The sequence below is a fragment of the Micromesistius poutassou genome (genome assembly GCF_964030765.1).
Source record: "Micromesistius poutassou genome assembly, chromosome: 10".
Taxonomy (NCBI): domain Eukaryota; kingdom Metazoa; phylum Chordata; class Actinopteri; order Gadiformes; family Gadidae; genus Micromesistius; species Micromesistius poutassou.
This window is the reverse complement of record NC_140280.1, coordinates 12,303,784-12,331,237: the sequence shown is the minus strand read 5'-3', so window position 1 is coordinate 12,331,237 and position 27,454 is coordinate 12,303,784. Positions and strand designations below refer to the sequence as shown.

At 45.1% G+C, this 27,454-nt stretch overlaps 2 protein-coding genes across 2 annotated transcripts; both read right to left on the bottom strand.

Annotated features, from left to right (window-relative positions):
- Positions 1–988: 988 nt before the first annotated feature.
- LOC311354420 (protein-tyrosine kinase 6-like) lies at positions 989–14,978 on the bottom strand (the record flags this gene model as incomplete). Its single annotated transcript, XM_084474229.1, has 9 exons — positions 989–1,268; positions 1,802–1,955; positions 2,486–2,667; positions 3,151–3,312; positions 9,380–9,545; positions 11,242–11,402; positions 13,804–13,925; positions 14,326–14,726; positions 14,970–14,978. 9 exons carry the CDS (start codon positions 14,976–14,978, stop codon positions 1,087–1,089), a joined length of 1,539 nt encoding a protein of 512 aa, XP_084330355.1. The 3' UTR covers positions 989–1,086.
- A 1,149-nt stretch (positions 14,979–16,127) lies between these two features.
- Positions 16,128–27,133, bottom strand: srms (src-related kinase lacking C-terminal regulatory tyrosine and N-terminal myristylation sites; the record flags this gene model as incomplete). The annotated part of the gene is made up of 8 exons (XM_084474034.1): positions 26,309–27,133; positions 25,223–25,344; positions 23,823–23,989; positions 21,033–21,180; positions 20,519–20,677; positions 18,909–19,090; positions 17,431–17,587; positions 16,128–16,327 (listed from the first exon to the last, which is right to left on the bottom strand). Exons 1-8 carry the CDS (start codon positions 26,683–26,685, stop codon positions 16,128–16,130), a joined length of 1,512 nt encoding a protein of 503 aa, XP_084330160.1. The 5' UTR covers positions 26,686–27,133.
- Positions 27,134–27,454: the final 321 nt, after the last annotated feature.

Here is a 27,454-nt window from a genome sequence, read left to right as displayed (position 1 = left end):
ATGGTGTGTAACGATACTAAACAGGTTGCATGCCAGCGCCTTTATCGGCAGTGTTGCAAATGATTACGTTCTCTCTGCTGCGCCCTTGTGTTCAAACTCTAGCTATGACATCCCACTGACGGACGCAAACCATCCTCGCAAAATATATTCAATATAGGGCTTCAGTATTTCGAGTACACTTTTTAATACAATTTGATTCATTACTTTGAATAGAAAAACATATAATCACAAATAGTCATTCATTGTGTGGCCTGTCATTGAATAGGCTTAATACAAAATGTACGATATGGTGTGTAACACAAATAATACAATTCACATTTTCTGCGTAAGAAGTCAAAATTAAGAAGCCTAACTTTAGCCTGATAACTCAACTAGCCCAATCAAAGGCCTCTTCAGCAAGGGTTTTTCTTCAGCAACTTCAGATTCAACAAGAGGTCCTCAGAAGGAATAAGGCTGGACGGAAGATCCTGGGGACGCTTGCTTTCTCTGCATGGAACCCTGGAGGCAGCTTGCATGTATAGGATGTCTGGCTGTTGAAGCAACACTGAATACCTGACTGAGTGAGCGTGGCGTTTAACATGAACAAGCCCTTGATACCCATTATGGATATCATATTTCAGAAACAGATTTAATAAACAAACATAATTGGATACACTGTATGTACACTAATATACACTAATAAGGTTGCATATCTGATTTTGATTCATATTTATGGCCAGTTTTCCACCCTAAAAAAACACCTGAAAAGTCACAGCTGACCCGTCTGGTATCTGGAATAGCCGCTGGTTCATCCCAAAGGATGAATTCCAGAGAATTCCATAATTTGATCAGTTGTTTACAAGGCTATTCCAAGACTATTGACGAGTATATAATCAACAATTAAAAACCATACACAGCCAAACTTCACAAAGGCAGAAACAGAACGTTTTCATGTTGCATTCCCTTCTTCCATCCCAAAACATTGATTTCTGTTTTGTTTACATTTTTCATGAAACCAAAATAATGGCTCAGTTGAACAGCGACCATGTTTTCTATTCAGGTCTAGTCTGTTCCCTGGTACTGCACACAAGAACTACCGCCAGAGCCTCAATCAAATTCATAAGTGCTGCAGCACAGCTGCACACAGAGCTCCTTGAAGTCCGGCCTGGAGGCTGCATCTGCCCGCCAGCACTCGGTCATGATGCTGTATATGGCTCTAGGGCAGCTGGGGGGGGTGGGCATCCGGTAACCGGTGGCAACCTTCTGATACACTTCCTGATTGCTGAGGGCTGTGAGGAACAAGAATTAACACGGCGACAAGGAAAAAGTAAATGTGACAACATGATCTGGCAGCAAGCAAAAAAATTATTGTGTTTTCTTTAGCAAACCCAATACTTAGTTCAGGGAACATAGCGTAATCAAAACCCATTACTTAACAGGAATTAGAGAGGAAAAGTCAACTGTTGTGAACCACATCTGAAAAACAATCCTGGGTATTTAGGGCGCACTCACACTCACACTGTGCCGCTGGCCTGTGCTCACACTAGGCAATCTCAGCCTCTTGTACGTTGCGTATCCGTACTGTACCGTGGCCTGAGCACACCTCTCCGAAGTGTACTGAGGCCACGGAATTTAACTGTACTTGAGTACAGATGGCGTGCTCACACTAGCCAAACAATCTAGATTTTAGGGGGCAAACGTACGTGGGCACAGTACAGATGGCCTAGTGTGAGTGCGCCCTCAGACACTTCCATCAGACGTGCCACTATTGGTGGATCCAAATCCAATTCAAGCTCACGGTTTTCCCCCTCCATTCACCGACCTGGATAGGGAGTTCCTCCGTGGCTCATGATCTCATAGAGCAGGACGCCAAACGACCACACGTCTGACTTGTTGGAGAACTTCCCGTGGCTGATGGCCTCCGGGGCGGTCCATTTGTATGGAATCTTCCGGTCCAGTGTGATGTAGAAGGGCTCCTGAACACCAGAGAGGGACCAGGAGGAGGGATGGTGGAGGATGGATGGATGGATGAATGAATAATGGATAGGGTTAGGGATAGGGATGATGGATGAATGGGTGGATGGCACGTGGGAAAACAGAGTTTGGCAGAGTTTGGAGTAAAACCAAGACTTGTGTCAACCAAGTAGCTCAGTTGTTTCAAAGTAGAGCCCCACCCACTGACAGCATGCAACACAAGCAACTCAAGCAACACAAGTAGCTCAGCAGCTGCAGAACGTTGCTCACCCAATGATAATAATGTTAATAACATTACATTTTAGTGCTTCTCAAGACCCACAAAGACACTTTACATACATTTTAAAACAGACTATACAGATTAAGTTCAAGAGATATGTGCACATACTCACACACACACACACACACACACACACACACACACACACACACACACACACACACACACACACACACACACACACACACACACACACACACACACACACACACACACAGACAGACAGACAGACAGATCACACACATGCTGTACCTTGATGATCCGAGCCAGTCCAAAGTCAGCCACCTTACAGATGTAGTTTTCTCCCACCAGGACGTTGCGGGCCGCCAGATCTCTGTGGATGCTATTCTTCTCCTCCAGAAACGACATCCCATCAGCCACCTGGGCAGCCATGTCAATCAAAGACTCTGCCTCCAGTGCCCCCCCCTCTGTACCTGGGGCCAATCACAAACAAGCAAATATATAATCAATCAACACAATGGCAATCAAATCAATCACCGTTTCTAGGATGGGTGATTGTCATGCGTTTCTAGAACTTGAACCCGAAACTACAAAGAAAAAAAAAAAAAAACAGGTGCTCCAACACACACACACTCATGAAATGCACACATGCACACACTTCAGGGGCTTGGGGGATTTTGCTCTTAAGAAATGTAATTGCCCTTAAACTTGGGAACTACTAATTTGCAAAGCAGGTCCCAATTCTTCTTCATTGGAGTCATTGAATATTGGTCCATCATGCAACGTATAGAAAATAAGGTATTTCCAACCCTTAAAAAAATTACGTAATACAAAAAGTATTACACAGGGGTAACACACACACACACACACACACACACACACACACACACACACACACACACACACACACACACACACACACACACACACACACACACACACACACACACACACACTTCGGAGGAAGCTGAGCAGGTTGCCCTTCTGCATGAGCTCGGTGATGATGTAGTAGGGGGGGGAGGCACTGCACACGGCCATCAGCGAGATGAGGTGGGGATGACGGAGGGCTTTGAGCATCTGCACCTCCCTCTGGAACTCCTTATGGTTCAGCTCAGAGTCTGAGGAGACACGCCCATACAAACATACAAGGACATCATCATAGATACGTACACGGACATTGTCATAGATACGTACATGGAAATCGTCATACATACATACAAGGACATTGTCATAGATACGTACATACACATCGCCATAGATACGTACATGGACATCGTCATACATACGTACATGGACATCGTCATAGATACGTACATGGACATAGTAATATATATAGATATATAGATATATACAGTATATAATATGTATATATAGGCCTATATTACTTCTTAAAATTTGGGCTAGATTTGAGTATGTTAATATATAATATACCTGTAGGAGCAAGGAATGATTTCATGTTATACGTATTTGTGATATTGCTTGTTGGAGCTATGCAGTTGTAAGATTTGATTCTAAAACATTTATTTAGTTTGTTTGCTTGATATAAAATAATATGATTATTTTATGTTTATTTTCTCGTTTGTATTATAAATTAAGGTTAAAATGTGGCTTTAAAACTGTGAAGTTTCTGTTCCACAGAACGTTTAACTCTGGCGTCCTCATCGCTCTCAGCGGCTTTGAGTTCTTTCCTCTTTTGGCTCAGAAGCGACAGAACTCTTTTAAGCTGAAGGAACCAGGCAACAGACACTTTAAGGTTCCTCCATGATGAGAAGTAGTTGTTGAAGTGGTTTGTGGCATTATCTGAGTATTTAGACGCTGGTATTCACTCTGGTTTCTCTTTTTACATCTGGGTCATCAGCAGGAATCACAGCTGGATCCATGTCAGCTACAGGCCACTTTTTTGCATCTGTAGTTCCTTTTGAAGCATTAAATCCATCCGGACAGCAAGGACTGCTGCTGTGAGCTCCAGGTGAGGTATGGTGACCTGCTTTAGGGGTGTTACTCTGGCCTTTCCCACAATAAATGACAGATGCACATTTGTTCCATTTTCCAGTCTCAGATAGGACGCTGTGCCATACCCAGCTTCACTGGCATCAGAATAATTGTGAATTTGTGCCGTCACAGATGTTCCAAAGTTTTGGGCTTTAATGAATCGCTCCACTTGGAATCCACTCATTTTTTTAAGATAATTGAGCCAATCAGACATTGTTTAAAGAATAGGGGGGGGATTTGTTCATCCCACTTCAAGTTTCTTCTGCACAACTCCTGCAACATCAACTTGGCTGGCATGATAAAGAGGGCCAAGAATCCTAATGGATCATATAGGGAGCTGACCACAGACAAAATGCCTGTCCGTGGACGTTGCCGTAATGCAGCCCTGAAGCTGAACTGGTAAGATTCAACACACCATTGCAATCCGAGTGCTCTTTCCATTGGAAGCTGGTCTGTGTCCAAATCCAGTTCTGTTGATCTGATGTCACCTGGGATTGACGTCAACACCGAACGGCTATTTGTCACCCATTTTTGGAGGCTGAATCCACCTTTGTTAAAGAGTGCGTCTTTCTCTCAGGCTGTGGACTTCAGGCAGTCATCTACATAGAAGCTGTAGTTGACTGTGCTTATCACTTCAGGGGGGAAATCAGATGCATTGTCCTCAGCAGCTCTCAAGGCATAGTTGGCACAACTTGGGGATGATACTGCTCCAAACAGGTGTACTCTCATCCGATATTCCACTGTCCACTAACCCTGTGATCAAACTTTCTCGTTTCGGTCAGTAGTCTAGCTGCAGCATTCTGTACAAGCTGTAGACTTCTCGTGGTAGAGTTAGGTAGACCCGAAAACACTGAATTAATTAATTAATCAATAATCCAGTCTTGATTATATAAATGTGTGAATCAGTGTCTCTGTATCTGCTGCAGATAACATTGGTCTGATTTTTGTTGTTTCTCAGGTGAAAGAAAGCAATTTTAGTGCTTCTAACATGTTGGTCGAAGCACAGCAGAGGGTCGAACAGGACACCAGGATTTCTGACACATGCACTCTGTGGGATGGCCAAGCCATCCAACCACAGTGAGACTGTCTCCAATTTTCTCTGGTCTAGTTTTGAGCCCATAATTATCATCTCTGTCTTCCCAGTGTTAAGCTGCAGGGAGTTCTGTGACATCCACCTCTTCACTGCAGCCAGACAGGACTCAACCTTCTGGATCTTGGCTGAGTCCCTTGATTCTACAGGAATAAAGAGTTGGGTGTCATCCGCATAGCAGTGGAAGCTAATTCCAAAGCTGCGTATAACGTCGCCCAAGGGAAGCATGTACATTGCAAAAAACAATGGACCAAGGACCGACCCTTGTGGTACACCAAAGCGTAGTTTGCAGTGCTTCGATTTCTGAACCCTCATAGAGCACAAATCGTGTTCTGTGAGGTAAGATACAAGCCAGCAAAGAGCCGTACCCTTGAAGCCAACATAGTGCTCAAGACAGTGAAGAAGACGGTGAAGCTCGTATTTGTATCCAAAGCAAGAAGGATATCATTTACCACTCTTGTCACAGCAGATTCAGTTGAGTGGAAAGTCCTGAACCCGGACTGAAAGGGTTTGAAGAGATTGTTCCTTGTCAGATAGTCGACGATTTGCAATCCTTTCCTGTACCTTGGACAGGAAAGGGAGGTTAGATATAGGCTGATAGTTGCTGACTAATTCAGGATCTAGACCAGGCTTTTTGAGTAGCGGCTTTATCACTGCAGCTTTGAAACTAGAGGGAACAATTCCCCTAGAAAGCGAGAGATTCATAAGTGAGAGGATTGCAGGCCCTTAAGAACATTGGAAGGGAGAGGATCCAACATACAGGTTGTTGGTTTCGATGCCTTTATTATCTTTTCAAGTTCAACCAGAGGGATTGTCTTGAACTCCAGGAAAGACAAAGTTCTTGCAGAGGAAGTGGATGATGAGGCTTTGTATACATGAGAATAGGCTTTGTATTCATGTCCCTTAGGACATGAAATGTTTGAAACACTGTCCTCTAGATTAATCCCATCAGAAGCAACACCTTGGTTGTCTGGAGGTTCATTAACATTTTCTTTTGTTTGCACATATGGGTGACCTACATCAGATAACCTAAGTTCTTGGCTTCTTCTGTAAAATCACAAAATGTTTTATTTTTTGCATGGTCTTTCAACTTCACTCTTGGGCAGGTTTAGATTCACAAAAGATTTGTGTTTCATTTGCTTCCTCATAGCATTGAATTTTCTGACCCAGCTGAGATTGCACTGCATTCACATCGTCAGTGGATTTCATCAAGAAACATATTTGTCCACGTACTTTTTTGCTTGTTTTCATTTCAGAGACCTCTTTATTTGGCACGTTTCAATATGAAATGCCAAGCCTTTGGCTGTAAACTTCCGTGGTGCAGCGGACACGGAAGTCGTGTCACCTTTTGCTTTTAATACAGCGTCGGACATTTCCATATTGTCTCAAATCCGCTTCAAACTCATTTAATCTGCACCTTTTATTTTCCTCTTCAAACAGAATAGACTTTTGTCACACATCAGACATCTGGCTTTGCATCAGCACTTTTATGAATGAATGCTTAATGAATGAGTTTCTCTGGTGACGTATTGCGCATCACCATGCGCATCCTACTGGCTCGTAAACTTTCCGACTTTTTTACTCATCAACTTGCTTACAGTGTGAAACAATGCCTCGAGCACTCAAACAGTGTTGCTGTTTTCCAATACAGCGGCGGCGGAATACTTACAAATATAAAACAAATGTGCAACAGTGGGAACTTGCCGCCTCATCTCCTTTGTCTCTCTAGCTGTAGTTCCTTTGTACAGAGGACTGTCCTTGGATACGTTTGAGTCGCCTTTCAATGAGGCGATTTCACTCACAAACCTTTGTTTCTGAACAAAACAAATGATTGCCTTTTCTGCTTCATCATAATCTTGTGGAGTCAGGTTTTTTCCTCCAAATGTGGTTTTAAAACTCTGAAGTTTCTGTTCCACAGAACGTTTAACTCTGGCGTCCTCATCGCTCTCAGCTTGCTCAAATCGCCACTACATTGCTATTTGTTAGGGATTGTAATGTTATTTGTTTTTGTGTGATTGAGATCTGGGTCACGTCAATATGGTTAGTGACACTCAATAACTATTAAACTCCTGTTCTAATTATCTATACTTTCTCAGTAATAAGTTACTTATACATACGTTATAAGTATTTCTTCGGATCTCAGAGAGTCTTTTTTGGTAGGGCATCAAACAAGGGTCGCCACAATACCTTTCCAATTAATGATGTCTTTGGATTGTGTTTCCACTAGTTGCTCTCTGCACTTGCTCTTGGCCAGCTGATGGTAAACAAGCTGCTATAATTAAAGGAATGCCTCGATGTGCTGAACTCAGGTATTTAGAACAGGGCTGGCATTCCTCTCTCTTCCGGAAATACCACTGGGTTTCAGTGCAATTATTCACTACACTACAATTATCAATGACGCCCGCGTGTCCACTGAGATGTGTAATGGATAGATCAGTCTATCAGCCTACCCAGAGGACTGTAGCAAACGGTGCTCATCTATCCGTCACACATCTAGGTGGACACGCCCACTTCTGAGACAGATTTTCAAAACATGTCATGGGACCTTTAAAAGACCTGCTTCGGTGCTGTGTGTGGAGTGGAAGCCGGATTGAAAAGGTTCGTAGAGGTTATTGTAGTCGAGGTGTGATTTTAACTGGGAGGCAATGGTTCTTTCTAAAATCTTTGAGAGGAAGGGGAGATTGGAGACGGGTCGGATATTGCTCAGTGTTTCAGGGTCAAGTCCAGGTTTTTTAGGTAGGGGGGTGACAACAGCGAGTTTGAGGGTGGGGGGACTAGGCCAGTGAACAGAGAGGAGTTTATAACTGAGGTGATCAGGGGCAAGAGTGAGGGGAGGCAGGCCATGGCTAGGGTGGAGGGGATGGGGTCCTGGATGCAGGTAGAGGTTTTCATGCCAGTGAGTATGGCAGGTAGGTCTGCTGGGGTGATTTCAGTGAATGAGGAGAATGTGTGAATGGCAGGAGGGGGTGGTGGAGGTTCCGGAGAAGAGACAGTGGAGGTGGAGGAGGTCATCCTAAAACGGAGGGTGGAGGAGCGCAAGGTCTCTAACAGGACAAGGACAAGTGGAAGAGGATTCCAGTGGCAACCTGTGAAGCTCTGGTGAATTCCATGCCCAAGAGGGTTAAGGCAGTGCTGGTGAATAATGGTGACAAAATATAGACACTTTGGGCCCAATTTGGACATTTTCACTTAGGGGTGTACTCACTTTTGGTGCCAGCGGTTTAGCCATTAATGTGTTGTGTGTTGAGTTATTTTGAGGGGACAGTACATTTACACTTTTATAAAAGCTGCACACTGACTACCACACCCGACTACTTCCAAAAATGTGAGGGGTGTACTCAATTTTGTGAGATACTGTATATGTGTTTACATGCGTCTGGGATCACACACCAAAAGCAACTTCAGTACACTATAATATAATAATATGTAATTTGAGGTCACTTTGGTAAATTCGTAGCCAAGTCAAGTCAAGTTTCTACTTGACTTTTACCTGTGTGTGTGTGTGTGTGTGTGTGTGTGTGTGTGTGTGTGTGTGTGTGTGTGTGTGTGTGTGTGTGTGTGTGTGTGTGTGTGTGTGTGTGTGAAGAGTTGTTGACCCTAACAAGTCGGTAATAATTACTGTAAATATAGAATCTGCACTAATGTGCAGCAGGAGCCTCAAGAAGGTGATGGGCTGCCATGACATACTTTCTGTAAATATTTTCATTCATTTAATATATTTTAATTTTTCAGGGGCTGAACTTGGTTGGTGTTCTTGGATCTTGAACACTATCGTGGTTCTAGAATGCTACCATGGTTCTAGAATGTTGCTATGGTTCTTAAATGTCACTATAGTCCTAGAATGTTACCATGGTTCTAGAATGTTACTATGATTAAAGAATGTTACGATTTAAAACAATGTTACTATGGTTATATAATATCACTATAGAAAGCTACTATGGTACTATACCTATAACCTTATCTAGTGTTACATTAAGATTAGTAAAAAATGACTGTGTATAAAAAAAAAAATTTGAGTTGTGAATTCTAGAATGTTCTAGAATTCGCGGGTGTCAAACCCTTGCATGGTTTTGCGAACGTTACTGCGGCACCAGACAGCTTACCGCTCTTGATGATCTTAATGGCTACGTTGATGCGGTTCTTCCAGCGGCCGCGGTACACGTCGGCAAAGAAGCCGCTGCCCAGCTGCTCCTCCAGAGTGAACTCCTCCTTGGGGAGCTCCCACTCATCCACGGTGGCCCTGGAGAGGTCTGCAGGGTGGGGCTCTCTCTGGGGGGCACGGGGGAGACACCCTGATCACAACACATCCTACAGTCCCTCAGCCCCCTGCACAATAGGGAACACACACGTAGGCAATACCGGGCGGGAACACATACATGTGCGCGCGCGCACGCACCCACTCCGCACGCACGCACACAGATACACACACACAGATATGGGGTCAGTTCAGTCTCATTAATAATGAATGCACAGAGAAGGATTCACAAATGTATTTTGTGATTCATATATAAATGACTCTCTTCTCACAAATACATTTCAATGCACACACAAATATCGGTATGTATAAATGTTAAATAAATCCATAAACAAAAATAAGTTTCACAAACACAAATTTCTGATCAACACACAAATGTGTCTTGTTTTAAATAAATGTAATATAAATCCATAAATATATTAATTAAAAATATATTTGCAATTTTCATCAAAAATGCAGTTGGATGTTGTTACATTTATATACAAACTGTTAAACTTGAATTTACAAGACGCTTTTCATTTGTGAACTTGTCTGCATTTGTGTGTCAACTGGTCTGTATTTATATGTGGATTTTTGAGACTCTCCTGACGTGGCTGGATTCACGAATGCATTTTTTTCAACAAGGAACTCTCTGTAGCCAATCAGATGCCTCCCTCGTTTTCAGCCAATCACATGACTGCAGTCCCTCAAGGCCAATTTCCACCAGAACCGTCACAGAAGCGTCACGGCAGCGAAGTGGCTTTGTTCCGTACTGCAATCCCCACTGGAAGCGGTCCGGACACATTACGGCTGAGACCAGTTTTTTTCAATAAAAGCTATGATACACAGGAGCTTAACTGGGGCTACACAGATTTTTGACGGGGCTATAGCACCCCCTAGCCCCGGTGTAGTGCCGTCCCTGGCTGAGACGTCACGGGACAGGACACAGTGTTTTTCCACATCGATGATCAACGATTCATCATCCATATTTCAGCTGTTGACTTCTGACTGAACTCGTAACGTTAATGTATCAATCGGCGGGTGGAGCTCCTCCGGGAGTCTGCATACGACAACAATCCCTTTCTCCTCCTGTCGCTGTTCAGAGTCAAAGCCAAAGTTCCTTTCCCCCAATTCCTTCTCCCCCAATTCCTTCTCCCCCATGGCCGAGATAACCCCCACTACAAGTCTTCACTTGTTGTGGAAGTACCAGAGGGTTGGATTATTATATATATATTAATATTTTTAATGAATATATTTATGGATTTATATTACATTTATTTAAAACAAGACACATTTGTGTGTGGATCAGAAATGTGTTTGTGAAACTTATTTTTGTTTATGGATTTATTTTACATTTATACATACCGATATCCATTTGTGTGTGCATTGAAATGTATTTGTGAGAAGAGAGTCATATATATATAAATCACAAAATACATTTGTGAATCCTTCTCTGTGCATTCATTATTAATGAGACTGAACTGACCCCATACACAGATACACACACAGGTGTCTGTTTCTAGACCACATCTATTTAAAATTATTATTATGGTTTAAACAATGTGTATAATTGTCTGTAGTTCCTTTTCTTTCTCTCAAAAAGAGGAAGACGAGCAGAGACAGCTGCAGATTCACATACACCTTCTCACACACACACACACACACACACACACACACACACACACACACACACACACACACACACACACACACAGAGACACAGCCCTGTACCCTCGTGCAGGGCTGTCCCAGTGGCTGGTGGGTGCAGATCTGGTGTGTCTGGTAGTGGAGCACCATGTCCCCCAGGCAGCTGAACGTATGGTCCGTCTCCAGGGCAAACTCACTCCCTCTCTGACCGATCTTACAGTGCTTCACTTTGCTCCCCTGCCTCACTGGAACACACACACACACACACACACACACACACACACACACACACACACACACACACACACACACACACACACACACACACACACACACACACACACACACACACACACACATTAATGCAAAAAGACACACAGACACACACATTAATGCAAAAACACACACATTAATGTATGGAAGCATATATGTAGCAAAATTCAAATGGCAATGCAATTTGCAATTTGCAGTTCAATAAGTCATTGCATTATGCAATTGACAATTCATTATGCAATTTAGTAATGTAATTTGAAAATTCGTTCAAAAGTGCAATTCAAAGTGTATTTTAATATGCAAAGTGACAATGAAATCTTCAATTCAATTTTAAAAAGTTATAACAATAAAAATAGAATTAACATTTTGTCGCCTTTATTCAAATGGAAAGCTATAGCGCCCCCATAATTGCAATGCACTTTGCCACGCTCCGTGTGTTGCAAATTTCAAATGACATTTCAATCCGCAAAACACTTTGCAAAATGCTTTTCAAAACATTTTGCAAAACATTTTGCAATCTATCAGCGAATAGTGTGTGGGCAGGATCTACGTCACTTTCTCGTAATTTCCTTGTAATACCCTATCTCCCAGAGCACACACTCTATCAACTGCATCTGTGTCTTCAACACGATTGTTCTCCACATCATCTGCCAAACTTCGGAGCGTAGCGACAATCTCCTCCATTGCTGACCCATACAAACATAAACAAGTAAATTATGAGGAAGTGACATAGGTCCCGTGCACACACGATTCGCTGATAGATTGCAAAATCTTTTGCAAAACGTTTTGCAAAGCGTTTTGCAAAGCGTTTTGCGGATTGAAATGTCATTTGAATTTTGCAACACACAGAGCGTGGCAAAGTGAATTCCAATTACGGGGGCGCTTTTTATTGTTATAACTTTTTTCAATTGAATTGAGGATTTCATTGTCACTTTGCATATTAAAATACACTTTGTATTTTCAAATTACATTATTAAATTGCATGATGAATTGACAATTAGATAATGCAATGACTTATTGAATTGCTAATTGCAAATTGCATTGCCATTTGAATTTTGCAACATTATGCTTCCATATTAATGGATTTTCCATATTTCCATATTAAATATATGCTTCCACACACACACACACACACACACACACACACACACACACACACACACACACACACACACACACACACACACACACACACACACACACACACACAGATGGGCAAAAATAACCTAAACGGACATTACATTATGAATATAGTCAACCCTGGGCCCAAATCTAATAAACACAACATACCACACATTCAAGAGGGTGAAGATGACCCTCGAGCCCTCTCCCCATTAGTCTACGGAGGACACTCCGTGTCATTGGGCAAAGGGATGTATGCAATGTAAGGCCGGGGTGGATGCCACCCCCTAGGAGGGGTGTGTATGGCATACTCATGTCCGAAGCATGAGTAGCGTTTCTCCCACGTGGTTCCCCATACACCCGGCCAAGCGAGATGTTAGGCTGCCTCAGCTAGATGGCGAGGCCACACATATCACACAGAAAGACAAAACAACTCGGAGGCTCAGGGACAAGAGAACCCTCGATAACACACACAAAGTCTAGCACACACACCTGGCCATGAAAGATACTATAAGTTTCTCATGCACCAAATCACGGGAGCTCGTCCGAGGCAGAACCTCTTCGGAGGCGAAGCTCCGGACGACCTCAGCGCTGTTAGGGGACGTAGAATATTCGATCTCTCACGCTTTATGAATCAGTATTACCTTTTCCACTTTACTCAATAAATCCGAGGCCCTCGTGCTGAAGTCAGGCGGCTGCTTGGATTGGCCAGCCTTCAGCATCATGGCTAAGCCCAACCAAACACTCAAACATTGATATAATAATATGTTTAGACACAAATCATAAACTAATTATATGTATAAAATGTTTCAGATTACTCTACCAAATACGATTTAACCTTTCAAACCAAAAGCCACCATTTGCTCTGCCCTTGACAGCACATAAAAATAATTAAATGTCAGCATTTGTGTATCCCATAACCAGACACCTGTCCTGGAGACAGGCTAATGTCGAGCCCTGGGAAGCCTGCCAGCTGATTATCCACAAACAACTTCTCTTCTGTATTTTACACAGAGAGCTATTATCCACAAACAACTTCTCTTCTGTATTTTACACAGAGAGCTATTACAGATTAACTGAGAGGATACCGTTGTACAGCTCAGCCCCTATCTCTATATCCAGTGCAGTATGCAGAATATGCAATACTGCATCCAGTAGGCCTACATTCTGCAATGGAATCCACCTGTGGCAGAAATTAGCTCCTCGTGAAATTGGCCAGTGGTCGTAATTTGTGCACTACTTCTGTCTCACCACTGAGGACGTATCCAACGCTGTCCTTCGGGCTCATACGGATCAGGAAAGCCCCGTTTTTATTCTTCGGATCGATGAGGTGGCCCTGCGCCTCAAAACGACTCATCTTCCCAAAATACCAGCTGGGTCACATGCCAATGAGAGAAGCCAACAGTACAGCGATTTGTTGTAACCATCAAAAGACAGTAACACATACATTATTTATAGACAGAGTGATTGACATTGCATGGTGTGTGTGTGTGTGTGTGTGTGTGTGTGTGTGTGTGTGTGTGTGTGTGTGTGTGTGTGTGTGTGTGTGTGTGTGTGTGTGTGTGTGTGTGTGAGAGAGAGAGAGAGAGAGAGAGAGTCACGTTTCTCAACGAGACACAAATAGAAAGCAAATTAAAAAAAATAATAATAATGTAAAATGTATCCCGTAGTTTATGTGAACGGTGCTGTGATTTCAAGTAATTGCTTGGTACATTGTCAGTGTCTGAACGGTGGTTGTGACCAGTGAGAGCTCAGAGACATGGCACTACTCACGGTTGCGCGTCCACTGACTCTTCCTTCTCCAGGTAGTTGAACGGGACGAAACCAGAACCCAAAACGCACCCATCCTTGTCTATCTTGCGCACGGTCCACCAGTCGCCGTCGCGAGTGATGACATGGAAAAGATCTCCTTCTTGGAAGGACAATTCGTCGTCATCCCGGGATTCGTAAGGGAACAGCGCCTTGTAGATCAAAGACCCATCTATGTTCGTGTCCCTGGTTGGAACTTCTGCATCCCTTTCCGGCTGCTCTACTTTCACCCTATCGACATTTTTGTCCCCGAAAATGTCCCCGAAAATCTTTTCCCAAAAAATGTTCCGACACCGGCAAGCTTTGCAACAATATCCCCCCATAGAGAGAGGATCCTGGACGGGACCAATGCCCGGGAGCACACCCTGGAGTTGTGACAATTGCCACACGCTTTGGCATGTCACCTTACTGGAGCAAAACAAAGTGCAACATGTTTCTGGTAAGACTCCGCCTTGAAACCGATTGCCGATACCTGCGGATGCGTCACATATTGTCATCTGGTGATGGAATTAGCTTTGGCTTCGTCGATATGGAGACTGATGCAGCCAGGACCTCATAGCATTAAGGCGCCCAAATAAAAAATATAATGGCTTTTCTCGAAAATGTACCTTCTTCATTGATTTCTTTTTTAAAGTAGGCCTACTTTCTTTTATTACTTATTTTTTTAAGTGATTTGAATTGAAAAGTTGTGGAACTATTGTTAATTATGATTTAATTGGATCCCAGTTGAAGAATGGTGATGGACTATGAATTTATGGCTTTTGCCTAAACTTTAGACGGCACAGTTTGTTGAGTTCAAAGTTGTTCCGTTTGGTCATGCAATATCTTAACAAAAGCTACAAGGCTAGCCCCATGCTATTGTATATCAGTCCCTCTAGATGGAACTAAATAGGCTACTAGCCTACAAGACTTCCCGTCAAGAAAGAGGTGCGTAAACAGGTGTAACAGGACGATCCGGTTGTTGGAATAAAGCTAACACAATAGCTTTGTTAAATTCACCTGGCTGTTGTCATTAACTTGATACGCACAGTATATATTAGGCTACTGCCAAATGGTGTCATGGCTCAAGTTTCCTTTACTTTCTTGTTCCTTGTTGAATTTCATGCATAGAAAAGACCAAAAATGATTAAAATAGATTTTTTTTGTCAATTGCATTATTTCAACAACACCAACATCATCTTCCATTCAGCATTCTCTGTGCAATCCGTCCGTACTTGTGTGCGTCTTCATTTTTGTAGTCCATGAAGAACAGTCCGTAGTGTAAACGTAGGCACTCTCGATGCGATTCGCCTCCATATTGGTTGTAAGGATTTACGTTTGCCCCTTCCAGTCCTCAAGAGTTTGTTTTGTATAGCACGGAGGCTATGGAGCAGTGAACTTATGCGTGCACTTCATTATTGCACTTGGCCCTGATTCTTACGTTATTTCAACAGCCCAACCTGTGTGTGTGTGTGTGTGTGTGTGTGTGTGTGTGTGTGTGTGTGTGTGTGTGTGTGTGTGTGTGTGTACACGTATACACTTGGCACTTATAGAAGCAATACAATATCAAAAAGGACAAACGGTGTACAAAACTCTTTACGGTTGGTGTGAAAGTGCTCAGAGTGTTCGGCTTGTGTTTCCTTTGAGGCAGTGGTAGGAACCCAAGAAAACGTCTTTTCTCTCTAGGGTCTGCCCTGTTTTGTCCCCTCTTCATCGTCTCCTCCTCAGCCCCTCTTTAGTGCAGAGGAACAGACAGGAAGTGAGCTGGCGTCGGGTCAGGTGGTCCTCTACACCTCGATGGTCTTGAAGTAGATGCGGGCGTAGATGGAGTCCAGCTGGCTGTGCAGGGCGTGGAAGGAGGGCCTCTTGAGGGCTTCGGGGGCCCAGCAGTCCATCATGATACGGTAGATGTTCTGGGGGCACCGCGCGGGACTGGGCAGGCGGAAGCCCGACGCCAGCAGCTCCAGAACCTCCTTGTTGCTCTTCCCTGCAGGAGGCACAGAGCGACAGGTGGATGTCTATACATTGTTTTATAAAGCAGCAGTTTTGAACATTTTCATGTTAATAAAAATCATCATCTATGGCCTTTAACCTGAGTGGGAGGTAACCTTTAACCTGGTGGGAGGTAACCTTTAACCTGGTGGGAGGTAACCTTTAACCTGAGTGGGAGGTAACCTTTAACCTGAGTGGGAGGTAACCTTTAACCTGGTGGGAGGTAACCTTTAACCTGGTGGGAGGTAACCTCTAATGTGGGTGGGAGGTAACCTTTAACCTGAGTGGGAGGTAATCTTTAACCTGGTGGGAGGTAACCTTTAACCTGAGTGGGAGGTAACCTTTAACCTGGTGGGAGGTAACCTTTAACCTAGTGGGAGGTAACCTTTAACCTGGTGGGAGGTAACCTTTAACCTGAGTGGGAGGTAACCTTTAACCTGGTGGGAGGTAACCTTTAACCTGAGTGGGAGGTAACCTTTAACCTGGTGGGAGGTAACCTTTAACCTGGTGGGAGGTAACCTTTAACCTGAGTGGGAGGTAACCTTTAACCTGGTGGGAGGTAACCTTTAACCTGGGTGGGCGGTAACCTTTAACCTGGTGGGAGGTAACCTTTAACCTGGTGGGAGGTAACTGGGGTGTAAATCGGAGTCTTCATGACGATTCAATACGATACAGATTTCTTAAGCCAACGATTCGATTATTTTCGATACTTCAGAATTCCCCACGATACGATTCGATTAGATACTCAATATTTTTTACATTATGCATATATTATATAGATATATTATAATATATCTATCAAATAAATCAACAAAAAAAATTATCATTTGCCTTTTAATGAGAATACAGAAACAGTATTCTATACACACTGTAGTGCTTACTGTGCAGGTCTAGTATGGCAAATGGCCTATTCACTGTAAAAAAAAAAATATATATATATTTTTAATAATCGATACTTGCACGTTGCAGACGAATCGATGCATCGAATCGTCGGCTGTATAATCGATTAATCAATATAAATCGATTAATATTTACACCCCTAGAGGTAACCTTTAACCTGGTGGGAGGTAACCTTTAACCTGGTGGGAGGTAACCTACCATCGTAGGGCATCCTCCCTCGTGACATCATCTCGTAAAGCAAAACACCGAACGACCAGACGTCAGACTTGACGGAGAAGCGCTGGTGGAGCGCGGCCTCTGGCGCCGTCCAGCGCACGGGGATCTTGGTGCTGCGGCTGGCTGTGTACACGCTGTCCTGAGGGGGTGAATGGTCCATGGTAAATGGGCTGAATCGATAAAGCGCCTTTCTAACCAGTGGCCACTCAAAGCGCTTTATAATTATTGCCTAACATTCACCCATTCATACACACATTCACACACCGACGGCGGAGTCAACCATGCAAGGCGACAGCCAGCTCGTCAGGAGCAGTAAGGCTCGAGACTCCGCTAGGAGGAGCCAGGGATCGAACTAGCAACCTTCCGGTTACCAGTCAACCCGTTCTACCTCCTGAGTCCCTGCCGCCCAACACACAGGTATGTGGATCATCTCAGGGGTTTGTTTTCCATTTCCTGGCTGCTACCCAGTAGCCTGGAAATCCAGACCCACATCTAGAAAGCTGGCCGGCACCAAGCATGCATTTGAAAATATCACTGCACGCAATTGGATAATACTATGACCAATCAGAAGAATACAAGGGCTGACGTATCCAGACCAGTGGAGCTAACCAATAGATAAGACTCTTGCCGTATCCAGTCTGTAATGGTGCATTTCCACCCCAGGGTGCGGGTCGGTTCAGTCTGCAAAGGTGCGGCACGGGTCGCGTTTCCACCGCCAAAAGTGGTCTCGTCCCGTTGGGGTACTGAGACGCCTGAAAGGGTCCCGGCAAGTTTGAGCTACACACGCCGTCTGTTGATTGGTCGACAGAATCATCCCTTCCGTGCAACGGGGATAATAACAAACAAACACATTACCCGCAAGGTATTTCTGGACAACGACGAAAGATTCGTTTATTGAAGAAAATGTTGCACAAAAGTTTGCCGTCCTTCTTGGACATCCTACATTGTTGCTTTTTGTACATTGTGTGCGTTCTTCTTTTTCCTTGGATTTATTAGCAGGCTATACTGTGTTGGGCTGCTATGAGGTCCCAATGCTTACGTAGCTGCTGTGGCTATCGCCGTCCGGCTTAAACCCCGCCATAAGGGTACTACCCTGGTGGTGGTGGAAACGCGAGCTGTAACTGAGCTGGGCTCTACCGCACCCTCACTAATGGGATTGCTGGGTCCGAAGCCAGTGGAAATGTGCCATAAAACAGCAACGCTTTTGGCCCGCCTATATCAGATACTCCTATGTGATTGGTTAATGTTCGGATCTAGGGGAATCGAGGTGTGAGTATATTGCTTGTTCCCAGAGTGACTCGCTGAGCAAATTCAAATTGTGCTCTCGCGAGAACTCTGGATTTCCAGGGTAGCTACCCAGTGTAAAAACGACAACAGTGAAGCTAGGAGGTCTAAGGTCATAGCCGCGTAGGCCAGAAGAGGATCATCAGGGCTTCTGAGCGTGACGAGTGACGTCTCACCTTAATGATGCGGGCCAGTCCGAAGTCGGCCACCTTGCAGACCAGGTCCTCGGCCACCAGGACGTTCCTGGCCGCCAGGTCTCGGTGCACGATGTGCCGGTCCTCCAGGTAGGCCATGCCCTCCGCTACCTGGCTGCCCATGTAGATCAGGTGAGCCGACTTCAGCACCTGGCCCTCTGGGGCTAACACACACACACACACACACACACACACACACACACACACACACACACACACACACACACACACACACACACACACACACACACACACACACACACACACACACACACACACACACACACACACGTAAGGCCCGGGATGTCCTTGCACCATCATCAAAGCAGCACAACGACATAAGAAAGCCCAATACAACCAGCTGGCCCTATACAACCAGCAGAGGGCTGGCTCTATACAACCAGCTGGCCCTATACAACCAGCAGAGGGCTGGCTCTATACAACCAGCTGGCCCTATACAACCAGCAGAGGGCTGGCTCTATGCATCCAGCTGGCCCTATACAACCAGCAGAGGGCTGGCTCTATACAACCAGCTGGCCCTATACAACCAGCAGAGGGCTGGCTCTATACAACCAGCTGGCCCTATACAACCAGCAGAGGGCTGGCTCTATGCATCCAGCTGGCCCTTTACAACCAGCAGAGGGCTGGCTCTATACAACCAGCTGGCCCTTTACAACCAGCAGAGGGCTGGCTCTATGCATCCAGCTGGCCCTATACAACCAGCAGGGGGCTGGCTCTATACAACCAGCTAGCCCTATACAACCAGCAGAGGGCTGGCCCTATACAACCAGCTGGCCCTATACAACCAGCAGAGGGCTGGCCCTATACAACCAGCTGGCCCTATACAACCAGCTGGCCCAATACAACCAGCTGGCCCAATACAACCAGCTGTCCCTATACAATCAGTGGAGGGCTGGCTCAGTAGGGCTGGCTCAGTAGGCCTTGCGCGTGTGACAGAAAATTCGATGCGTGTGTTTGCGCTCGAACACACTGAGATAATGGGACTTAAACCCTGCTCTGTCAACACCATCCTGATGGGGGCTTTCACAATGGCCGCCGTTGTAATTGTAGTGACATGGAAACCTACATAGAAACGCTCTGCAGATGAATGCTTTCTGAATGGGAAGGGGAGAGAGGCAGTATCTTGGTCTGTTTCACAGACATAGCCTACATTGTGCATTCAACACATTCAATTATTAATATGTTACCTTTCCGTCTCGAATGACTCATGCCTATCGTTTCATCTGACCTGGATACTCCTGTCTCCATCTTCCTCTGATTCTAAGTGGACTATTGTTCGCTGCGTGCATCTGTGTGTGTGATACTCGTGTCTCTGTCTGTCCTCTGGCTGTTAATAACAACCTGATATGTTAAAAAATAAATAGAGGTGTGTGTGTGTGTGTGTGTGTGTTACTGGCCAGGTAGGCCTTGGGGTGTGTGTGTGTGTGTGTGTGTGTGTGTGTGTGTGTGTGTGTGTGTGTGTGTGTGTGTGTGTGTGTGTGACCTACAGGCCAGGTAGGCCTTGGGGTGTGTGTGTGTGTGTGTGTGTGTGTGTGTGTGTGTGTGTGTGTGTGTGTGTGTGTGTGACCTACAGGCTAGGTAGGCCTTGAGGCTGCCCTTGGACATGAGCTCGGTGACGATGTAGACAGGCTCTCCTCTGGAGCACAGAGCCAGCAGCTGGATCAGCTTGGGATGGTGGAGGCTTTTGAGTGCCTGCACCTCCTTCACAAACTCATCCTGCTTGGTGTCCTCTGGCAGGGGGGGGGGGGGGGGGGGGGAGGGGTATCAGTTAGTAACGCTCATCATGGCTGCCGTCTGTCCGCTGAAGGGCAGAGGAACGTTCAACGTCATTGTCTGTACATTAATCCCTCGGGGGTGGTCTATGTACGCCGTGCGGAATACAACCTTTACACTTCTGATCGGTGAGGTCACACCAACGTTATTGCAACTGTGTTGCAATAACGGGGGGGGGGGAACACTGTGCCAGATGCAGATTCCCCACGTCCAAAACATCCCTCCCATCCATCCATCTCACTACCAAGCCACCCCCCCCCCCACCCCAGCCCCTGAAGGTCAAGGTGTGGGTAGGTGTGTGTGTGTGTGTACCTTGTTTGAGCATCTTGATGGCGACCTTCCTGTGCTCCGTGGTCCAAGTGGCCTCCCACACCGCTCCAAAGTGGCCCTCTCCCAGCTTCCGGTGAAGTTGGAACTCTTCCCTGGGCCGCTCCCAGGGTTCCATGTCAAACAGCTCCCGCTGCACAGGGCGCACAGGGGAACGGTCACACAGCAGCACAGCCTGATCCAACACATCTCTAACTCTCTCACAGGGGAACGGTCACACAGCAGCACAGCCTGCTCCAACACATCTCTAACTCTCTCACAGGGGAACGGTCACACAGCAGCACAGCCTGCTCCAACACATCTCTAACTCTCTCACAGGGGAACAGTCACACAGTAGCACAGCCTGCTCCAACACATCTCTAACTCTCTCACAGGGGAACAGTCACACAGTAGCACAGCCTGCTCCAACACATCTCTAACTCTCTCACAGGGGAACAGTCACACAGCAGCACAGCCTGCTCCAACACATCTCTAACTCTCTCACAGGGGAACAGTCACACAGCAGCACAGCCTGCTCCAACACATCTCTAACTCTCTCAAGCCTTCAGAGGTAAGCCCTCTACACACCAGCTCACAGCTGCACTGGGATAACCAGGAGATTTTAGCGTTAGAAATTGAAGCATTTTTAACTGATGTACTGCTTTGGCCTCTGGTGGATCCTATTTTAGAAAGACAGATTCAAAAATTATAAATAATATAATGAATTAGGTGAAAAAGTATAAATTAATAAACAAACTGATTTTGGGAACTCACTTAAAAAAACGATAACGAATGTACATAAAAATGGCACACACAAACATAATTACTCACTTTCTATTAAAGCAGTGATTACATTAAGGATTATTATGATTTAAATCACTATATACAAATGGAGCAAAGAGCATATCATTCATGCAACATGTTTGAGCTTTGAGTATGTACTGGTTTTGAAAACCAGAATGAATGAATTTGACTTGTGGGCAAAATAAAGAAATGGGTGAGATCATCAATCAAATACTTTATTTAAAAATAATCAGGTTCTTCAATGAAAACCAAGTAAAAGAACAAAGTGCTTTCATTCATACAAAATATGTTGTATGTCAATATCAAGTCACAGAAATCGATTTAAAAAATAAAATGGAAAAAAAAGTTGCGGTTTAAATAATCTTGATCGCCTGAATAGATGCATGAAAAGACCATGAAGATAGTTGAACAAAAGTCACAGTCCCTACAGTTTGACTCATGATCCCATAGATAAGCTCATAGATATCTTTACTCCCCATCTAAATAACAGTCTTTAGTAGGGAGGATGCTGGACTGAGAGCAGCACCACTGTGTGACTAACCATCACGCCAACGCAAGTTAAATACGGGTAGAATCAATACCAGAGACTGTGTGGGATTTGCTTAAAATAGACAGAATTTCGGTTCTCTAACCTTCCATGTTCACACACACCATATTCACTGATTCACGTAAAACTTATGCATCCTCCTTTATCAGCTACAAAGCTCCTGTTCTTAATCCATCTGTTTTACTACAGGAAAAATTAAACATCAACTCTTCGTGGCAATTCTTTGGAATTTGTGGCACAAAGTGACGGAAATAATTTAGACACTGGAATGATTTCACCTAAAACGATGATTTCTCCATATTAATGGCAATAGGCTGAATAATTGATCGAAAGGGATATTTAAACATGAATATTATTGAAATGTATCAGTGGGATATTTTGACCGATTCAGTCATTTTCATGAGTGGCAGTCTTGAATTACAGACTCATCACTTACAGTGGCATGAAAGCATTTCATTTCTTTGATTGATGCCAGTACAAAATGAGGTTCAACATAACAGTGCGATGTACATCTATGTTTTAGTGTGCGTGTGTTTGTGTGACAACATTAATATGTGTAACATAACTGCAGTGTGGGTACTTTATGGATTTATTTACTTCATGCATATGTTTCTGTTAGAGGTTCTTTATTTGCATATGTGCCTGAAGTGTCCACCCATAGGTGCATGCAGATATGTCTGCTGCCCGTGTGGAGAAACAGTGTAGCCTTGGTGTACGGTGCCTGTGGGAGTCTCAGTAGGAGCCGTGAGATGCAGGTGTCCTTGTGTGTGCTTTAAATCACAGAGTTTGCATTCATAGGCATGTGGGGAGATGTGGATATATGTGGTGTGCTGTCTTGTGTTATGTTAGTGATACATGTTCACAGTTACTTTAACTCAGAGAACATTTCATATCCTCACTTTTAATTGTAGTATTTGGAAGAGGGAACAAGTAGTCAGACTACTTATTGATCCAAGGGAAAACATAAATATTATAACTCACTGTTTAAAGTTACATTTCTGTGTTGCTAGGGCACAGCCTTCCGTTCTAAACCAATGAGGGCTGTTGGCAGAAGACGACTGTAGACACGGCAATGTGCACACGCATCGCTACGTAACCTGCTGCAAGCTACCATTACCCAGAAGCCCCTTCTCTTCATCACCGTACAAACACCAACGTTTCAGTAGAACTTCACTTGTTTGCGTGCGTGCGTACGTGCGTGCGTAGATTATATGTGTGTATGTGTATGTGTGTGTGGTCAAAGGGCTTTTCCATGGCCTCAGAGCAAGGTTTTCAATCTCCCCTGGTAGGAAAGAGAGAAGAGGAGGAATCACCAAGATTTCCCGGACCATTTCCCAGTGCATGAGTGTGTGCATGTGTATGTGTGTTTGTGCACGTGCCTGTGTTATGTGAGATCATGGACGCATATATGTGTGAGTGAGTGCGTGAGTGTGTGCATATCCTACCTGCTGTGCGCAGGGCAGGCCCAGTGGCACCCCCAGGCTACGGGAATTGTTCTGGTAGTAGTTGATCAGCTCTCCCAGTGTGCCGAAGGACAGCTTGTCAGACACAAAGTAGGCCCCAATGGAAGACCGCTGGATCCGGAAGTGGTACACCTTGCCCTCGCTCCGGGCTGCACAGGGAATGATGATATGAATATGAATAATATTATATACAGTATATGGATATATTTATATGGCACCTTTCATGTAGACTGTGCAGCTCAAAGTGCCATTCTTCAGCACAAACATAACACACAATAATAAGAAAAACAAATTGAATAATAAAGAAAAAAGTAAGGAGTAGGAAATAAAAACTATAAACTATGTAATTATATGCCATCTTTGTAGACTTGTTTTAAGCCGAGTCCACCTCTCTGATAGCTTTGGGCTGGAGGTTCTACGAGATGAAGGCGGCTTCCCCAATTTCATTTTGGGGAACCTTCATGCCTACAACCCCGGATCGGTCTGTGGTCGGTCTGTGAGGTGTTCAAAGCGTGTGGTCGAGTGCGGTGGCTACATGCTAGCTGAATACACACTACACAGCAGTCAGGTAAAGAGGGCGGTAACATGTTTCTGGGCTGGCAGACACCCAAAATAAATTCATTGCAGACAAACTTGTTTGATACTCGATACAGTTTCTGTTTGATCGATCAGCATCCATTAGAAAATCAGTGCTAAAATACGTTTGGTAAGGTGTGCGCTTGATTTTTTTTTTCCTTTGCATTACATAAATTTGTTGCTGCTTTAGTGGGTGTTTGTCTCTTGCTACTACAGAGGCCTGGACTGGAATCCAACTGTCCATTCATTACCAGCACACTCACATTTTCCTATCCATTTCCTCTAACACTGGCATCTCCACACACACACACACACACACACACACACACACACACACACACACACACACACACACACACACACACACACACACACACACACACACACACACACACACACACACACTCTATTTATATGTAGCACCGTCCCCTCTTGCACCCCCACACACACATGCGTCTGATAATGCATATTTTAAAAGCAACGCAGCAGAAAATGTCGAACAGCCTGTCTTCTCCATGGGAGAGAGGGCGAGAGAGGGCGAGGGAGGCGGTGTGGGGGGGAGGAGCGCAAAGAATAGTCCTCGGGTAAGGCCAAAATAAATAGGCGAGGAGAATAATAGAGGAGACAAGGTGAGAAATGTGAGTGCATCAAGACAACAGAACACTGGAAGATGTGAAAGATGGAGCAGTATAAAAGTTGACAGGAATGGGTCGACGGAGAAGGCTATAACAAAGAACAACGGGATGAAAGGTGATGGATGATGGAGGTTCATGGGGAAGGTTGCGGGACATCTGCACGTCACTCACCTGAGATGGTGTACTCGTCGCTATGGCTCTCACTGATTCGCACCAGAAAAGAGCCATCTTGGTTCTGAGGGGCCAAAAGAAGGGTTTCCGCTTTCCCACGATTAATGTTGCCATAATACCACCTGAACGGCGAGAAAAAAAAACAGACAGACTGATGAGTGCATGCTTTGACATGGACAGAGGCCTACGTGGACACAGCAGAGCGTTTTAACGTGGGAGAAGCGAAAACGGTTCTAGACAGCTCTCCTAGTGTCAGTGAAGAGCTGCAATAAAGTTTCAGCCACCGTTGGGATAGCCGATGTGATTACTGGATATGTTAGAAGTCGACTATGTGAACACTGGTTAGGGCATAACCTTACGGCCTGAACCCACGGTTAAAGTTAAAATTAACCCTTATTTACTCTTATCAGGGCGAGGCGCGCCTCTATCTCGCTCTGGCCCGTTTCGACAGCGGTCAAGTTTCACTGAAACCCACAAGGTGCGGGTTGCTTTGAATGGCGATATCGCAATGCGTTTGATAGCTTGATAATTCGTCCTCATAACAACAGTTCTACTGAAGCCTATTATTTGTTACATCATTCTATTTAAAGACCTTAATATTTATTATATATATATTATATTATATTATTCAGCAATGGTCTATTATGACAAACTCATAGAGTAATAACAACACTTTAATGACACAGGTGCGCTATGATGAAGAAACCAAGCTCCAATTAATGAATTGATTATTACAGTTGCGTCTGTCGCCAAACAACAGTGTGTGGAATAGGCCAGTGAGCCTCAGCCAAACACTATCCAGGGGGCTTTGTGGTTCATTAAAACAGTGTGTCAGCAGGTCCACCCGAGAGACGGGCAGACTTGGAAAGAACAGGCAAACACGGGGAACAGATACCAGGCCTACAACTCATAACATGATTGTAATCACAATAGACGAGCGGCAGACTTTGCACTGCAGACCTCCTGTTGTGATAAGAAGACCCCTCCTGCTGATAAGAAGACCCCCATAGGAGACCGCGGTGGTCACGCGCGTCGAGGCGCGCAGGGAGACGCGGCTGCCAGGAGTCAGACCACACCGATACTCACTTGTGTTTGGCGAACTCGTCCTGGAGGATGGCCACGTAGTTGGCGGGGACCAACCCGGACTCCAGAGATCCGGTGAGCTTCTTGGCGAGCACGTAGTCCCCCCGTTTCTCGATCACAGAGAGTTTGTCGCCTTCCTTCACCGTCAGCTCCTCCTCGCTGCGGGCTTCGAAGTCGAACAGCGCCGCGTACAGCTGCACCGGCCGCTTCTTGGGCGACGGGACGCTGATGTCACCGGAGATGGTCCGGATCTCCGCGGGACGTCGCGTCGTGCCGGTGCCATTGTCGTTGACGGCCACGCTGGGGTAACGGAATTCCGGCCATATACAGTTCCACATACAGCCTAGACATGGCATACAGGTGCGACAGCAGTCCTCCATCACGGAGCATCAAGGACTCCCCAGTGATCCGGTTTAAACAAATAAAGAGTGCGAGTAGTACAACAACGCGGTTCGCTGTCGCCCCAGCCCTGGAGATAAAAACGCGATCAAGGCTGGTCACGACCGTCCTCCGCTCCACTCGTTACCTCTTCTTGTGTCGGACGGTAGTGCACCGCCAGCAGTGGCTCGGTGGAAAAGCGAGAGGAACCGGTTTTGGGGGGGGGTTGAGCTCATGGCTCAACGCTCTGCGGCCGCGGGAGTCTTGCGGCTGTGGGAATGCGGAAACGTCGCGGGACAGTAGTCGCTGCGGGTCGCACACTGGTCGGCCTCACGAACCCCCCGAAAAATAGCAGCGTTTTAACATTGACTGTAAGACCTCCGCAACATTTCAATCCATTCAAATCTACTGCGGTTAACGTATTTTTGCATCCAGGTCTACTTTCACACAGGAAAAAAAAAGTTAAAGGCAAGGTGGATGCAGGGTACAGCCGCTAAAAGTTGTGTTTTTGTTTGGCGTCTTCCGCTGTGGATGCACCTGCGCATTCCTCACGCGCTCCTTTCGGGAAGGCGGATACAGTGTGTGTGTGTGTGTGTGTGTGTGTGTGTGTGTGTGTGTGTGTGTGTGTGTGTGTGTGTGTGTGTGTGTGTGTGTGTGTGTGTGTGTGTGTGTGTGTGTGTGTGTGTGTGTGTGTGTGTGTGTGTGTGTGTGTGTGTGTGTGTGTGTGTGTGTGTGTGTGTGTGTGTGTGTGTGTGTGTGTGTGTGTGTGTG